We start from the raw sequence: 17,854 nt of genomic DNA, 5'->3' as shown, positions 1-17,854 counted from the left end.
CCTCCCAATTTGATTTGAAACTGTCTCATTGTTGTTTCTCAATAAAATTATGGAAAAAATAAATACAAGAATAGATTCCTTGGGCTAGGGAGACAGCTCAGCAGTCTAAGTGCCTGCCTGGCAAGCTCAAGGACTCAGGTCTGATCCCTGGTACCACATGCACTGCTGGCCCTGGAACCCTGGGCATGCTGTGGTGGCCCCAAAACTGGGCATGGTGGTGCAAACCTATAATCCCAGTGCTGGGGAAGCTGAGACAGGAAGGTCACTAGGAGTCCAAGCAGTGTAGTGAGACCCTGTACCAAATAAATAAATAAAACAAAGACTAAGAAATAAATAAAAGCTTAGATTGCATTAATGACAAAACAGAACCCTGCCTTGTGGAGCTTTCTTCATGGAAATAACTTTCCACAACCTTCAGTCGGATGATGTCCCATCTATTGCACCAGCAAAATAAAACTCAAATCGAAATAAAAATATTGTCCTCCTTTTTAATCTCACTTCTTTTCTTCCCCTTCCATTTTGCTCCCTTTTTCTTTTGTGCTGCCTGGGCTTTAGAATGCTGTCTCTTCAAAGCAATTAAACAAACATTTCTCAAGGACCCATTAATCTGACGATATTTAGCAAAATTGAAAATTATATCCTTCGATCCAACACTTTTACTACTACTTACTGTGCAATATATTAGCAAGATATTAGTAATATACATGCATTTGCATTGAATGCAGTGTGACTGTGATTTCCAGTTCCAAACTGAAACCAATGTACCATGCGCATCCATGAGGGGTCTACTCAATAAACTGAGATGAAATCATACAATGGGATAGCGCACAGCCGCCAAAAAATGTACCGGTCATCAAAGCCGAGGGACTTCCTTGAAGTGAAAAAGAAGGTTGAGTTTCAGATCGTGTGTACAGTTGAATTCCATATTTGTAAAACAAGTTTAATACCCACACGATGAAAAGGATTAGAAAGACATATATCAAAATATTATCTGGGGTACCTCTGGGGATTTAGCTGGGATAGGAAATATTTTAATTTTCTTCTATACTTATCTTCTGGTTTATAATTTGTATAGATCATGATTTTACTGGTAAAATGAAAATACTTAAGAAGACTATGAGTCACGTTCCTCAGAACTGGGCTACTAAAGAGTATGGCTTCCTGTACCTGAAAATATGATCAGTAACATTATGAGTCAATTTGTCCATATCTTCGGTCAAATATTGTTCTGTCAAGATGTATTTGGATAGGATTAATATTTAAGTTAGTGCATCTTGAGTAAGGCCAATGTCTTCATCTCCTTCGTCCTTTTCTTCGCCCTCACCCCCCCTTCCTCTTTTCCTCTTCCCCTTCCTCCCCTCTATCTCCATAGCTGCCTTTCTGTTTCTCTCCTATTCGTTCTATTTCTTTTCCACCCCTCACTAATAGAAAAGGTATGTGATTCGATGTGGTACTAAGGGAGGAATGATTTCTCAAGGTGTTTTCTGAAGCTAAGTGTGATCAGTAGGGACACGAAGGCGTGAGTGTGGAGGTGTGAAGATGTCCATTATCTACTTCATCTGCCTTGAAAAAATGTGAAATGCCAGAGTACACTTGCCAAGGAGAGGTCTCAGGGGAGTCTGCGCGAAGAACTGAGGAGGCAGCCTCTGAGCTTAACGTAGGAAGCTCCGGAGTGTTCTGCTTCGGTGACCAATGGGGGCTGCATCCTGACCTCCAGGTGAGGCTTCTTGGCAGTGTCCACATTTGCTAAGGGCCCCCAATGCCACATATAAGATGCCCAGGGATAGGCCCAGGATGCAGGGACGTCTTGAGGCATGGACCAGCATTCCTCCTTGGTTATGCCTTCAGACAGCTGAAGAGTTTTTCATCTCGCACTCTTTCCCGCTCTCTGGCTTGTATGTTCCCTCTTGCATCAATTCAGCCACAGTCCTCAGATATACTCGTAACAAAGGCAAATCATGACAAATGTTGATTGTCCAGGAGAAAAATGACTAAAATGCACAGAGTAAAAATAGAATATGAAATGATGCCTGTACTGAAATTATAGCAATGAAAAATGATGCAGATAAACAATAGTCTATACATTAATAGTGGAAAATAAAAACAGGAGTTGTGAAGGTGGTGATAGCATGGAGAAGTCTTCTCTCCTGTCCCACAAGAGTTTATTTGATATTGTTCTTGTTGCTTGTTAATAAGAAAGTACAGATGAGGTTCTTATGGTTTGTGTCTAGTTGTCCCCCCAAAGCCTCATGCAGTCATGGGGTGGCTTCTGGAGTTTGTGATTGATCCATGATCCAATGCGGGGATTATGGGTGTAAGAGTCCTGAGGCAGATAATCTGCATGACAACATGAGGGGAGAGAGGTTAGCAAGCTGCCCAAGCTGCTGCCACTCCCTTTGCTGTCTGCTCTTTGCTGCCACCATGAATGTTTGCTCTCTGCCACGCGCCACTCTGCCTTGGAGTCGGCTGAGTATGGACTGAAACCTCCACTAACTGTGAGCTAAACAAACCTTTCCTTCCCTAATTTTGAGTATCAGGTATTTGTTCCAGCAAGGAGAGAAGAGTAACTTGAGACAGAGGCACCTGAGGATGACAGGGCTGTCCGTTCCTACTGAGCTTGAGTTTCTTATCTCCAGGCTTCCTGAACCAAGGAGAATCTTAGTGCATCTGGGCACACTGCTAAGTCCCTGTGAATATCACCTCATCTCTTCTCCACAGCAATTCTGTGTGATAGACATGATTTGTAAAATCCAGTCTTTCTGAAGGGAAATCAGAAACCCAGAGGGAATTCTTGCGAGGTCTTACTCCTGGTCAGAAAGTATGTTAATTTTTTAGAGCTTTCGTAGCAAAATACCAGGAACTGCATAGCTTTGGAACAACAAAAATTTATTCTCTCAAGTTTGGAAGCTGCAAGTTGGCCAGAGTTGGCTCATGCTGGGGTTGTGGGAGGAACGCTGCTCTGCTCTGTGTCCGTCCTCATGTCTGGTGGCAGCCAACAATCTCCGGTGTTCTTTTGGCTGGTAGACGTAGAACTTCAACCTCAAGTCCATTGGCATGTGGCCCTGGGTCTGTGTCTCTTTTTCTCTTTATAAGGACAATAGTGATTTTGTTGTTTTATTTTTATGTATTTAGTACAGGGTCTACAGGGTCTCACTACACAGATTGGACTCATAGTGATCCTCATGTTTTCAGCCTCCCAAGCAGTGGGATTACAGGTGCGCACCATCACACCCAGTCTCCACCGCCCTCTCAGCATGCCCTGGCGGTGGGGCTGGTACGGCGTGCCTGGGGACAACAGTCATTTTGAAGGAGGGGCTATTCTAATCTAACATGAGCTCATTCATTGTAGCACATCTGTGAATGCTGAGTTCGTTCATCAGCAAGGGAGTTTATGAGTCCTAATTTAGAAACGAAAAGAAAATGTTTACCATCTTTGCTTGTCAAGGAAAGTAGGTGTAATTCATTGCTGATTCAATGCTAGATCGACTCCTTTTATGTATGGAAGTCATTTATTCATTCTCCCTTGCCCTGGTACATAACATCAAATAATGAAACAGATTTACACACACACACACACACACACACACACACACACACACACACACACACGCATTATGAAGGGAGCAACATTAGCAGCTTGGGGTTAAGGGAAACAGGAGACTATTACCCTAGTACTGCTTGCGCATGTTTCAATCATTTCTACGAAATAAATTGAATCGTTTGCTCCTGTTTTTCACTGGAACATTAAAATCAAAAGAAATAATTTAATTGGCTCACTTCCGTATATAAAACATGACTCTCTGCATTATCAAAATTTAAAATCTGGCCACATGACCAGAAAATTAAATTTTCTCATTGTTAATAATGATCAGAATAATTCAGCAGTGTGCCTCCAGGTTATGGCTTCTCTAATTACCTTGTATCCTGAATTCTTAATTAATTATATTCTAAGGCATGAGGAAGTCTCTTTGTGCTCAGAGCCCATCCTGAGTCCTTTTTCTGTGCTGGGCAAATTATTTACACCACAAATCTTATCACTACATTTCAGTTTTGTGCCTGAAATTGCTGACCTTTTGGTCATTTAATCTCACTCCTCTTGAAGTCAATTTCCTACCATTAGAACAAGCATCCTGCCTGCTAGCCTTCTCTATCCCAGTATCCCCTCACCTGTCACTGAATTCCTTTGTGACCTAGTTAAACGCTATTTCTTTCTGGGTCACAAAAATGATACAGCTTTAATGGCTCTGTCTCAAGAAGCAGCTCCTGAAATTGATCAGCCCCTTGACTTCATTAGAAAATGCCTGCATAAGAGATGCGCAGCCTTGGTACAAACACACAGACTCATCCAAGCCCTCGGCTATCTGTGCAAAACACATTTCCCTAGGTAAGAGCCTGGATACTGCTTCTAAGAGTTTTCTCAGAAAACATGACTCCAGAGAACACCTAGGTTTTAATTCAGCTTTATCTTTTTATTACCTTTCAAAAATCCACATGAACTGAAAATTTTACCTAGTAGCCAGACTGGATGGGACCCCCGAAAATGACTTAAAGCCCATTTTACACACTGGAGACTGGGTAAAAAGTATGAACAATGAATTACAGGTACCATTGCCATGCGTATTATTCTTCAGACTGTATTAAGCTATTAAGCTCTTTGTTTGCATTGTGTCATTACCTTCTTACAAACAACTTCATCAAGTAGATGAAGCAACTGAGGCACAGTGACGTTAACTAATGAACATTAATTAACATTAATTCACTCAATTTTGCCGAGCTGGTAAGTATCAGGTCCAAGGCAGGAATCTAAAGCGGCGCTTCTCAGATGTCATGGCACATACAGATCCCCTGGAGAGCTTGCAAGGAGCAGATGCTGCGTCACTGGGTCGGAGATGCTGCTTTTCTAGCAAGCTCCTGATGCAGTTCATGCTGCGAGTCCCTGAACGATCGTTTAAGGAGTAGGGCGGTAAATCTTAACCCCACAACCGAAGTAATAATGTTGTTCTGTCCATGTTCATCTTCTATTTTCAGATGATGAAAATGCACATGGAAATTTACATTTTAAGGGCTCCTTTGTGGTTAACATTGCAGAGATAAACAACGTCAAGGTTAAAGGTTATGAAATACTGACATTTAGATGTGTGTTTTGAGAACCTTTGCATTCAGGCTTTGTAGGATCTGTTTATATTTACCTGGTAATATTTATTTTTCTGGGATCTTCTTGTCCAAGTGCATGGCCTGAAAGCTAAGCGTGTGATGCTTCCGAGAGCTCTCGCTCAGTGGCTCTGCTTCCCTGCAACCCTCTTGTGCGCACCTTCATTGGACAGGCAGAGAGGTACAGCACAGGTGACAGTGTCCACAGATAGGGAGGATTAAAGGTAGCAGCAAAGCGCCATGGCAGTCCCAATACAGGACTGCTTAAGAGGTTGGAAGACCAGCACGACTTCTAGAACACGGGGCCAGCTCTGCACAGCCGGTGGAGTGAGATGTGTACATTACTACGTGATATGTGCAACTATTAATGGTAATATTTGGGAAAAACATTTAGGATGTAAAGTAAGAAAAAAATTATCAGACTTAAACACGGACAAATCTGGCTGGAGAGAGAGCTCTGCTAAGTGCCTGCCTGGCAAGTTCAAGTACCGGAGTTCCACCCCCAGTACCACATGCCGTGCCATGCCAGCCACCAACACCACGAGTGGTGGTGCACACTTGTAATCCCAGTGCTGGGGAGGCTGAGACAGGAGGATCATATCACTACCATCGACTGGAAGATTTTTATTTGTTTATTTTTTTCTCTTTTTTCATAATTTTATTGAGAAACAAATAGTAATGAGACAGTTTCAAATTAAATTGATAGGACAGTTTCAATAATTAACACATTGCATACACTCTTCCTAGTGGTTAATTGCTGTACAAGATGTGGACATGATATCCTATTTACAAACACTATTAGAACAAATCCCTCTATTCATTAAGAGAATGTAACTATATATCTATCCTAACCACTTTGAATACACAGAAACAAAATGGACATTCATCTGTATCCCCTTTTTTTTGTTAAGTTCCGTTATTTGAATATTATAGGTGTGTAAACTCAGCAAAATATTCTAAAAGAGTCCAGTAGCCGATAATAGTATTGGGTCTTCTGCTTGGCTGGCAATGTCAGAAATTGTTGACCTGAGTCCCCTACAGCTCAACATAACAGCATGGCTTTACTTCTTATATTTCGTTTTTATACTTTTGTGCTGGATGGTTAAGACCAAGGTAAAGCAGGACCTGTGCAACAAGAGTTGTAGCTTTTGGGTCTGATAAGGTCAGTGAAATCCCCTCAGGATTTATCCTGTGATCCTGTACCTCAGATTGTAGAACCTTTGTCAGTGCAGCCATGTGGATGAGTCACGGCCATTGCTTGGCCAATGTGCTCTCTGTGAAAGCCTGGGAGAATGTTTTCTCTCCATGTGACTCTCCTTAGGCACACTCTACATCATCGATGACTGGAAGATTTTTAACAACAGAATTTTATTTCTCATAGTTGAAGGCCTAGGAAAGTCTTAGGTCAAGGTGCTAGCACCATTGGGGCCTCGTGATGATCTTCCAGGGTCTTCATGATGCCAAATTTTCATTGAGCTCTCACATAACAAGCAGAAGGAGAGTAAGAGAATTTCTGGGGTCCCTTTTATAAAGCCACCAATCCTTACTGGTTTGTTTGTATCTGTTTACAGTACATGACACCTATGTTCATCTTGGGAGTAGTAGGTTCATGTACATAACACAGCATGTTTTAGTATTCCTCCCATTCCCACCCACTTTTCCCCTCCACCTCCTCCTTTTCCCATTTTCATTCTTGCAGTTACTCTCAGCTCATGTTCATGCCACATAATGTTTACTTTCATTGAAGTTATTAGGTTCCTGATGTGGCGTATTTTCCCTTTACTCCCCTCCCTGTCTCCTCTCACTCTTGGTCTCCGGGACTTCTTACCTCATTTCCTGCTTCAATTCTTTATTATTCTCATCCTCTGCACTTTGCGTTGCTCAAATGAGAGAGATCATACGGCATTTAATCTTGTGTGACTGTTTAACTTCACTCAACATGATTTTCCGTATGCATCCATTTTCCTACAATGTCTTCACTTTATTCTTCTTCATAGCCAAGTAGTCCCTATAGATGAAAGCGCTACCTCCATAACCTAATTACCTTCCAGAGTCTCATCCTCTTGATACCATCAATTTGGGGTTCGGATTTCAACACAAACATTTTGGGAGACTCACATTCAGTTCATAAAATATGCGTACGCCAATCCTTTCCACGTATAAGGACAGGTAGAAACAAAAGCAATTTACACTAAGACAGTACTCACCAATGAGCTGAAATCTTGTGAATGCAGCCTCTACTCCAATGCATCTCTCCCCACTCAGTTCTGGAGTCTGAGGTCAAAGACTCCACTGCTCTGGCTCTTGCTGGTTGGGTGCTCAATAAACAGTGCAATCAGTGCATGCAACCTACTGCCAAGTAGCAGAGCACATAGTGCAAACATGTAGAATTTCATAAAGCCTGAAAGAACGACGTGGGAGAGCTGGCTGGACACTCTGGAGTGCCTTGGGAGTGCACGGTAGATCATGGAAAGTGGAACAAGAAAAAGAGTAAATGAAGACTTGATAAGTTACCTTCTAAGAGAAATTGAATATAAAGGATTAAAGAATGACTCTGAGGGCCAGCCAAATAGCTCAGTGGATGAAAGCACCTGCACGCAGGCACAGGGGCCAGGGGTTCAATCCCCAGGCCTGCTGTGCCAGCCCTGGGGGTGGGCGCGCTGAGATGGTGCTTCAGACTGGATGTGGTGACACACACCTGTAATCCCAGCTCTTGGGAGGCTGTTATCAGGCAGATCACTAAGAGTCCGATCTAGTAGTGGGACCATGAACACCTTATAGACCCTTCCCTAAAATACAAAAAAATAAAAATAAAAAAAGAACGACTTTAATATTTTTAATGAAATGATCCTGGTTATGTTGGAAGGAAAGACTTTGTGGAAAAATAGTTGCAAAGTAAAGAGAATCTTAATGATTTGTTTTCAGTGGTTTCATGTTGTTTCTATTTTCATGAGAAAGTCATTTATTACTTGAAATTATTTTTAAAAATACAAAAATATATTCATAAGGGGCCTCGTTTCTTAAAGAAATAAATATATGCCATATGTATCTATATATAAAATGGCCTGCAAGAATACACTGTGGTAAGATTAAGTGATAACTATTAAAAGAATACATGTGGGCTCTTTATGATATTTTCTTGTCTGTCTATATTTTCACATTTTCTAAATGATCTTGTATTAATTTATAAATAAGAAAAAGAAATAATACTTGTTGATACCTAAAATCTTTATATTCAAAATTAGAAAATACTTTTAACAGAAGCCCACACCTGAATTCATGTGACAGATACAGATTCACTAAAACTATTGCATAGAAGTTTTAGAAAAGATCTTTGAAAGTTTTCCATTAATTCATTTGCTGCTATGTGGTTCATTAGGCTGTTTTAATTCCTGTATAGTGTGTTCTAGGAGTTATGTCATAGATTGTTTAAAATCCTCCTTATCAAAACAGTATACGCTAAGCACAATTGTCTACAAGTTAATTAAAATTTGAAAAACAAAAGAATGGAGAAGAAAATGGCGAATATTTGTAAAAGGAAAAAATATTTCCAGCTGTGTATCTAGGTTGGAAAATTTGAAACTATTGGGCACAGAAGCTACTAGTTGTCTAGAACTCTCTAAGGATAATTTTTGCACAGATCATGGATTTGACAGAACCATTCTATTGACCAGATTGCAGTTACCCAGAATGCTTTAGGGTCAGAACTATTGACAACTCCTTTGCTTCTATGGGAAAAGGCAGAAAAGACTTGAGGAATAGGTCAATCCAGATTACGCAAAGGGCTCCAGCCTTCTTGAAGTGCGCTGTGTGAAAAGCAGACATGTACTTATTGCTAAGAGTTTGGGCCAACTCAGGATCAATTTGGTGGACATTTTAAGAGAATCTGTGCTTAATAAAGTTAACACACAGGCTTGACTGCTATCTTTTGAAAGACCTGCTTTATAAGACTAGCCTTTGAGTGATGTGTGGGGCTTGGATTTGTGCAAAGGGTGGTTTCATATAAAATATACACATAAATATCTTTCTGTTTCTCAGCACATGCACACAGAGGTGTGCAGTAAGACACTTGAAAGGCAGGCACTTCAGCATCTTCAACACTTACTGCTCTTTAAATCCTTCGTACTGAAGTGTTTCATTCAAGCCAGTTACTTTTGTCAAAATGAGGAAGCATTTAGAATGGCAAGGGGATTCAGATGAGGACACCATTGATTCATTTTCAAGAAAAACACTTCATATGTGTTGGAAACCTGGGGTACAGTGGTAATGATGACACCACTCCGCCTTCGGGTAACTTACACTATAGTGGGGGAGCTCTGGTACAATAAGGTTTGCTTCTATTGCCTTGTGAGAGCCTATTTGAAGATTCCCATGAGTTTTAGAAATCTGTGAACCAGTTTCTCTTACTTTAATGGCTCGAAATTAGCCATAATCTGAGTATTTATACCATAGGAATTGGTACATGCAGCAAACTGGTGCTCCCCCACTGTAGTGAGGGAAACACTTCCTGGCATCCCACTAGAGGACAGATATGGTAACCAGAGGCTTGCATGCAGTGAATGCTGCCAGGGGTGAGTTCTTGAAATCAGTAAAGACTTCAAGTAACAAGATCAGTGCCAAGCTGTGGCCATTGCTCTGGGTACATGGCTCCTTGGTACTGGAACTGCAGTGAGTGTGGAATTCTGCTGGCGGTGTGGCAGGACCCACTCAAGCGGTTGCCTCTGGGCTTGTACTACTGAAGGCCATGCGCCCTGACTCACCCCCATCAGGCAAGGCAGAGAGCTCCTCTCTTTTCTAGAAAGTTTCTCCTTATTTCGCTTTCTCTTCTAAGTGTGAATTTGAATATGTGTGTGTGTGTGTGTGTGTGTTTGGTACTGGGGATTGACCCCAGGGTCTTGAACATGCAAGGCAGCCTCTTGTCCACTGAGCCACATATATTTTAATGACTTTCACTCCATATAGGAAAATTTCTGCACATTTGGGAAAAAAATCAAATGCCAATTTTGCCTCAAACTTTTGATACCATTTTTTTCTCTTTTTTTTTTTAAGGGAGGGAAGTCATGGAGTTGCTGCCTAGAAGAGATGAGAGGCACTAGGGAGACTTTTTGTGGAAGTGGAACTCAATCACTGTTTTTTGTTCCAGTCTTCAGCACTCTTTTTCTCCTCAGAAAAAGGTGCCTCAGTGTGATGCAGAGCAAGCAGATACCTAAGATTCCAACATACATATAGTAGAAATTAATGGCAGTCTTTTTCAAAATGAAACGCCTCTGAGGAAAAACAATCTACACAGAACAATACAAAGCTCCTCCCCTGCAGATCAGAGTCCCTTCTCTTTGAGGGGCACAAGAAGGTTAAAGTGAGTAAGGACTTCCCACCATGCCTTGCGGAACTAAGGACCAAAGGAAAGGAAATATTCAAAAAGAGTCAACACAGTGGTTAGTTTCATTTTTTTTACTTGAAAACTTGTTTTAACCATCAAATTTTGGCAGTTACAAACGTGTACACTGTTGGGGTTTTTCTTTGTTGTCAGTGGCGGTTGGTTTGTTTTCCTTTGTGTGTGTGTGGTTTTTGTTCATTTTGCTTTTCTTTTTCTTTTTTAAGAACACTAGACTGAATACTACCCACAGCAATGTATGCAGGAAAACTCTTTTTCCCTTAGGGACAAGTTTCACTTCAAGTGCCAGCTCTCCCTTTTGCATAAGGTTTGGTGTGCGGTGCGTGTGCAAGTCCGGGTGAGCATGCGTGCACGTGAAGAAACGGTGGACTGCATTCTGACTTTGAAATGGCACAACAATCAGGTACTTACTAAAGGGGAAAAAACATTCACCCTAAAAGAATGTCAATAAAAAAACAATTTCTTGAAAACAGAGAAAGTTACATGAAAACAGTAGAACCAAAGAAAGGTTACAGTACATTTTGAAATGATTAACAAACATCATTTTCAAACCAAAAACCTTCTGTTTCATGTGTGTAGTTACCTCAAAAGTTCGGAGACCAACAGCATGGATGACTTACAATTACATTGGACCCTCCAAATTAAAGCATCCGGATAGGCATCAAATATAGTATCTACAAAAGCCTGGAAAATTGAAACCATTTATATACAATTTTATAAACATTTTAAACACCAAAACATACATCTTTTACAAACCAGCCTGTTTGCAACAGGTAAATGTACAGGACAGTCTGTGATACAGTACTTACAAAGAACTGCCTCCATTTTCAAACACGTTTGTCACCCCCGGAATGCAGTAGTATGGGCTCATAAAATTGTTAAATAGTAGCAATTCAGGTATTTGTTTGCTGAAAGGGTGCTACAGTACATACTAATGGGTCCAAACACACTCCAAATGACTGTACAATTCTCTAGTGCATCCTAAACATTGGAAGAGACTAATTATGGCCTTTGTGTATTATTACATACTTGTAATTATTGCTTTTCATTATTATGTAAGGAAAGAAATACCTTATTCTTTTCCCATCTTAGCCAGCTGGCTAAATATTAACTGATGCCAATCCCACACATGGTGACTTTAAACCTTAGTATTATGTAACCAGAAGCTCAAAGCCACTGTGGGCATTCATCAGCATAATGTGCAGTTGAACATTGCAGGACACGAACCAGCAAAAACACACAAGCATCTTCATGGACCACACAAAAGGATGACACCAAAGCAACGCCTCTTCACGGCTCCTTTTCCCATGGCTTGAGACCAGAGAAAACACCAAAGCCTAACCACGGCAGCGGTATCTGTACACTGAAAGGGCGGTCGAGGGAAGAGGACAGACAACTACCTAAACAATCCATGCAAAATGAACATCAGGTCTTTCTGCATCATTCCACATAAAAATGTTATTTTGGTCTTAAGATGATTTCTCTTGAGCATCTCTTTCCTCACGTCCCTTGACTTTGATATGCGCGCATAGCGTTAGCGAGGGTAATGGGTAGTGGGAGCACGGGAAGCAGCAGAAGGCCAGTGGAGTATTCTACTCGTTCTTTTCCCAGGCTGTGCTAGTGATTTCCAAGGAAGGTAGGTATCAGGTGAATCCCAGAATAAATTCCCAGGGCTCTGATTGATGAGAGTGACAGGTCAAACCTCAGACACATGGGACTGACCTATGTACATTACTAAGTCATTTAATATGGCATTTTGTGAGTGGGTACACTGAAAGCAGACATGAATGGAACTCAGCAGCAAGATACTTGTAGAGGAATGGGAATAAATTAAACACCTACTTTATTCAATGTTTATTGCCTCATAGCTCCTACGTACTGTATGACTAATGTCAACAGTTCAGCTACTCTCAACCTGACCAGAACATGTGCAATTCAAGTAAAGTGCCTACAACAGGGCAGTGGAACATGGCTTCCAGGAGATGGCATACAGGTGTCAGAAAAAAGGGAGAGGGAAAAATTTTCCACGCAGAAACAAAGAACAAGCAGTGCTAAAGGGAAGAAAAATAAAAACAAAATAAAAATGCCCTCGACTTGATGACTGACCTAAATTCAACTCTGTACTTACCATTTCATGCCAATTTTAGCGATGTTTATTTAGGAAAAGTAGACTTCTGATGAGCACCCAAAGAAATGTGTGAATTCTTTAAGCATACCATTTCTGAGGGCAGGGTAGTACAAGGAAGTAGGATCATGAAGATTGCAGAGAAATAGTCTCTATTCATGGAGACTACGTATTTCCTCACATTACGAAGAAGGAATGCTGGGAAGTGAGAGGGCTCAGCAGAAGCAACTGGCTGCCATGCTCAGCACAGTTCAGTGGTGAACAACGTTATATAAAGAGAATGTTGTCCAAATGGATGTTTCTAGTCATTGTTCAGGTATCTGACGTCCAGTGTGAGCCTGGGCAAGTCTCTGCTCTGTCTGGGTGGAATTTCTCTTTCATGAAATGTGAGGGTTGGACCTGAAAATCTCTAGGACCTCACCAGCTCTTTGAATCAGCAGTCATCCCACCTAGTTCCACCATGGCTTGGCTGAAACCCATTTTGTAATCTCCAGGGAAATGCAATTTCCCAGAAGATGAAGAGGTATCGTGTGTTTAAAGACAACAGATCCAAACATAACATATGCTTGCCTGGTATATATTTAGTGCAGAAGTATTCTGCAAAAAAAAAAAAAAGGAGAGAAACTATCTTGAAGAAAGAGCTATTTTACATAGGTCAGAGCAAATGGTGGGCACCATTTTCTTTGGTGACTTCATTAGGATCTATTTGTGCCTTCATTACTGTGTCAGCCGGGCATTTTCCCTTGAAGAGATGCTGCGTAAGCAGTCGTGACTCATCAGCATTAATCTCCTCCTAATATTTCCTGGGGGCAAGAAATGAATTGTTGGTTTTACTTTGATGGTTTTTATGTCACTGCGTTATTAAAGCCGTAGCAGTGATTCAATTCTAGCCCATTAGTTTGTCATTTTCTCTGTGATTCTTGCAAATGTGCTTCTTACATAAGAAAAATACCAAAGGCTTTATTCTCGAAAGCAGCTTTAGTGAAATTCACTTATTTCAAGACCACAGTGTGGCTAATGCCTGCAGGAGCAGGTCTGACCGACAGAGACGGAAGAGGAAAGCTGAAAAACCTGTGAAATGTATCCACTTGGGAAGTCTGAGGATGAAAAGAGATTATTTCTAAAATGACAAACGTTCAGAAACACTAACTGCTACCAGGAAATAAGTGGATTAAACAACTAAAAACCTAAACGAACATCAGAGTGGATGATATGCAGACTCACAACAATATAATTTACACACCAATGCCAGATATTACCGGAAACTTGAACACAGAGATTCACTCATTAAACAGCTAGTGCAAATATGCAATTTATTTACCTTGGTCACTGCATGGGTGGCCACAATCCGACTGAAGCAAAAGAAGAAAGCCACTCAACTTGACTCTAACTCTTAAGGATTGGGTTTTTGTATCTCTGGTGGAATAATTCTTCCATCAGTTTTGAAAAGTCATAGCAAAAGCCCACAGGTCAGATGAGAGGAAAACCCCACGGTGTAATTAAATATTACCCATTTTTAAAATTGAGGTTCGTTCTGGAAAATTATAAAATACTGTTTTTAAAAAGCACAGTTTTGCTTTAAGTTTATACAAATGGCAGTACTAAAATTAAGTTAACTGAATTGGAGTAAAATATGGCGTTTGGTGTTTTTTTTCTAACGTCACTGAGATCAGAGAAATTGGAAGGTGCGCCGCGCTTGCTGGGAGGGTGCTCAGCACGGCCCGCTTCCCACCGCCTTCACTCTCGCTTTCCTCACGAGCAGCCCCACTGAGCGACGAGTGCAAGCACAGGTTTGTACACAGGCCCAGACACACACACACACACACACACAATTATTATGTATATACAGCAACTAGTCTACTTTCCTTTTTTAAAAAAAATGGAGTTATTTTATAATGATGATACTACAAATTTAGAATAACATGTCCCTTTTTATCTGCATTCTGAAGAACTGTGATTATTCTGGCTGGAAACTTCGAAAGGATGGTATTTTCTTTTTACTCTGAATTTGTGAATTTTGCTTAAAGTTCTGAATCGCGTTCTGGAGAACAATCTAGTAAGAGAAGCCAATCCGTGGGGCCAAGTTAGAATTACAGCAATGGCTGGAAACCTGTACCAGAAAACACAAAGCCAGATAACCACCTCTTTCTGCTTGCCTAACATTAACCTCCCCACCCCACAAGCTGGAACCCAAGCTCTTCACTGATAATATCCTCAAAGATCATAAAACCCAACTATACCATATTGGATGCTTAACACAAACAACAACAAAAAAACTTAGCATACTAAACATGTTACTCAAACCTAATTTTATAGCTGAAAGCTGGGCAGCTGATTAAAAAAATAGAGTTGATTTTAAAGGCTTTAGCCCATTTCCTCATTTGATATTTGCTTCTCTTTCATCATCTAAGATACTAACTTTTACAACAACCATCACTACTATTTCCATTTTCTATTTTCATTCCATTGGCTCAAAATGACATGCAACAATACTTCCCTGATTGTTGCCAGCTATTAATACTGCAAGGGCCGACGTGATCCCACTTCCTAGGGTACAATACTGCACAAAGCCATACAAGATCTGCTGTTTAAAGTGGTGTGTGAACTCACTTCCTGCTCTTCTTGGCATTCTTAGCCATGAGTGCAGGTACCTCCTGCCAGAGTAACTGGTCCCTCTCAGAAACAATTTTTGAGCCTCTCTTTCTTACCCAGTTGGGACAAGCTTGCTTGTGAATACTGTTACTTGTGAAGAAGTTCTTTGAGGAAAATACCGTACTTCCACAGAATATTCTCCATTGGGACACAAGCCCAGCTAATTCCCTTCCACTTCTTCCAGGACAAGCAGGACAAAGAGCCTGTGGCACGTCCTCTACACTTGGGTCTGGTGCTGAGTCTCTGCAAAGGGTATGTGAAGGCCGGCGAGGCTGGGCTCTCCCACGCTCTCATAGTCACTCATGGCCACTTCGGAATCATCGAAGCCGCAGGTGGCCGACACATCTGAGGATGAGGCGCCTCTGGAATTGTGCAAGGATAGAGACACGCTGTCCGCTGGGCCTATAGCCTCTGTGCCTTGGCTCATGCTCACAGCAAAAGTACTAAATTCACAGCTGGCAGGCGGGGCCACCAAATCTGTTTCGTTGGGGAATGGGTGCGGAGGGAGGTACTGGCTAGGGTGGAACTGGGGCCTTCTCCTGCAGTCTGGGCTCAGTGTGCTGGCCAGGGAGACAGGCTGGGAGGGGGGCAGGGCCTCATATTGGTCTGGGAAGTCTTCAGGCAGGGGAGGGGGCAGCTGGTCCTGACTCAAGAACTCTTCCTCGTGAGGAGGTGGGTACTCGCTGTCAATGTCATAGCCCCCCAGGTAGTAATCGCTCTCCAGCTCTCGGGTGCTGCCCTGGTGTGCAGATCCTCCATCCTGGTTTTCGTAGTTGGGCACTTCCTCTATGTCCGACAGGCGCGCCCCTGGCATCCAGTCTGAGGTGTCCCAGTGATAGGCTGCGAGAAAGATGCCGCAGAAGGCAATGCTGTTAGACTGGGATTAGGGCACAGCTGGAAAGGAGCAGAGAAGGACCTGGCATGCAACCCTCAACTTCCAGGGGACCCCCAGAAGCCAGGGGTCATCACGAAGCACCACGTGCTACTTTCAAGGCTGTCTCAGGGCCAGACACGCTCTGGTCTGAGAACAAGCAGTGGCCACTCTGAGAGATGGCGCCTGCTTGCCGCAGAGCCCGCACATAGCCATGTGAAGGCCTGGGAGGATGTGCTGAAGACACACGATCCGAGAAGCCCTGTCCCCACCGCGTCTGAGGCACATGCTACCCAGGGAGCCAAGCTGGCAGCATGCTGGCAGAGAGAGCTGCGACCACGGCGCCGTGGACCCCAGACAGCGAGGTGAGGGGGTGTGCGGCGGTGGGAGCGTCGCACTCAGGGCAGGGGAGGCTGGGAGCGCTCTCGCCTTCAACACAGCACACAAGACGCCTGGAACATGCAAGATTCACAGCAAAGAGACTCGGGGGATGAAGGAGGGCACGGGTCATAGGGAACTCGGCAAAGCAAAAGGCAAAATGAAATACGCTGGGGTTGTGACAGTCACCTCGGTTGTAGTTTTGTCCTTGGTCCATGACAGATACTGTTTAAATACAAAGTAGAAAGTAAATCTGACAATCCACATCCTCCGAGGAGAGATAAAGCAGAGCACTTTAAAGACTTAAAAAAATGCTTCTAAGAACTACGAACTAGGACTAAGGTTAACCTTTAAAAAAGATTTGACCATGGTCATTTACAAAATAAAAAGACAAATCCTATCTATATTATGCCTTAATTTTATGAAATCATTAAGGAAAGTTAAATGACTGAAATTAATCCGAATGCTGCCATAGCTTCTGTTGCTTTTATAAGGACCCCAGCTCACAGTAGGTGCTCAATGAATTTATAGTAGGTGCTCAATGAATTCATAGTAGTGCTCAATGAATACATGCTGAATGCAGGAATGAGTTTAACATTAATCTGGATTCCAACTAATAGGACACTCTTCTCTTGGAAGGGATTTTATAAGAAGAGCACTCCATACATTTTTTAAAACATAAGCCAGATTTTTCTTCAAAATTGTTAATTTTATTCAAATCCATACAGAAATATCCAGCATCTTATTCGAAAGTATTGCCCTCTTTATGGATGAAAATCATCTCTGGCGCAACGAACAAGGAAGCAAGAGTGTGCTACAACTCTTCATGCAAAGAAATACTACGGAAGAAAAAAGTAAGTACCTTCATTCTCTATGTTGTCAACTACATTGCTGACAAGCTGAATGACAGTCACTATGGATGCTTGTGGCAGGAAAGAAGGTGGGAAGGGAAGGACAGTTTCAGGTTAGTCATGTACTTTAAACACATGTTAACTTCTTTTAACAAAAAACATGAAGCACATAGACACAGAAAGCCTTCCCATACTCTGTCTTTCCGGATCTGAGTTGACAGATACTTTGGTCTGGAAGGTTCTGAGACTGTTGGAATGGAAAAGGCAGGCACCAAGTCCAGGTGCTATCCCTTTCAGACACATGATTGGCAGATTTCTGGGTCATAAATTCACACCTCACAGCCCAGTGAAATCAATCTAGGAAGGCAGTGGTTCATCAAGTTCATGCTAATTTCTCATTAGCAATGCCCAAAGGCTCTCTGAGGAAGAGC

The 17,854-nt window shown here is 42.0% G+C and overlaps 1 protein-coding gene across 1 annotated transcript in view; it reads right to left on the bottom strand.

Moving 5' to 3' along the window:
* Positions 1-14,546: 14,546 nt before the first annotated feature.
* Positions 14,547-17,854, bottom strand: part of Fat3 (FAT atypical cadherin 3) — a 574,624-nt gene continuing 571,316 nt past the window's right edge. The window contains exon 25 of the mRNA XM_004644764.2: positions 14,547-16,163. Within this exon, the coding sequence (XP_004644821.1) occupies positions 15,541-16,163 (623 nt within the window). The 3' untranslated portion in view covers positions 14,547-15,540. The remainder of the gene's footprint in view (positions 16,164-17,854) is intronic.

The sequence above is a fragment of the Octodon degus genome, unplaced genomic scaffold (genome assembly GCF_000260255.1).
Source record: "Octodon degus isolate 3935 unplaced genomic scaffold, OctDeg1.0 scaffold00209, whole genome shotgun sequence".
In the NCBI taxonomy this organism is placed as follows: Eukaryota; Metazoa; Chordata; class Mammalia; order Rodentia; family Octodontidae; genus Octodon; species Octodon degus.
Note: the sequence above shows the minus strand (reverse complement) of the source record. Positions and strands in the feature narration are given on the sequence as shown.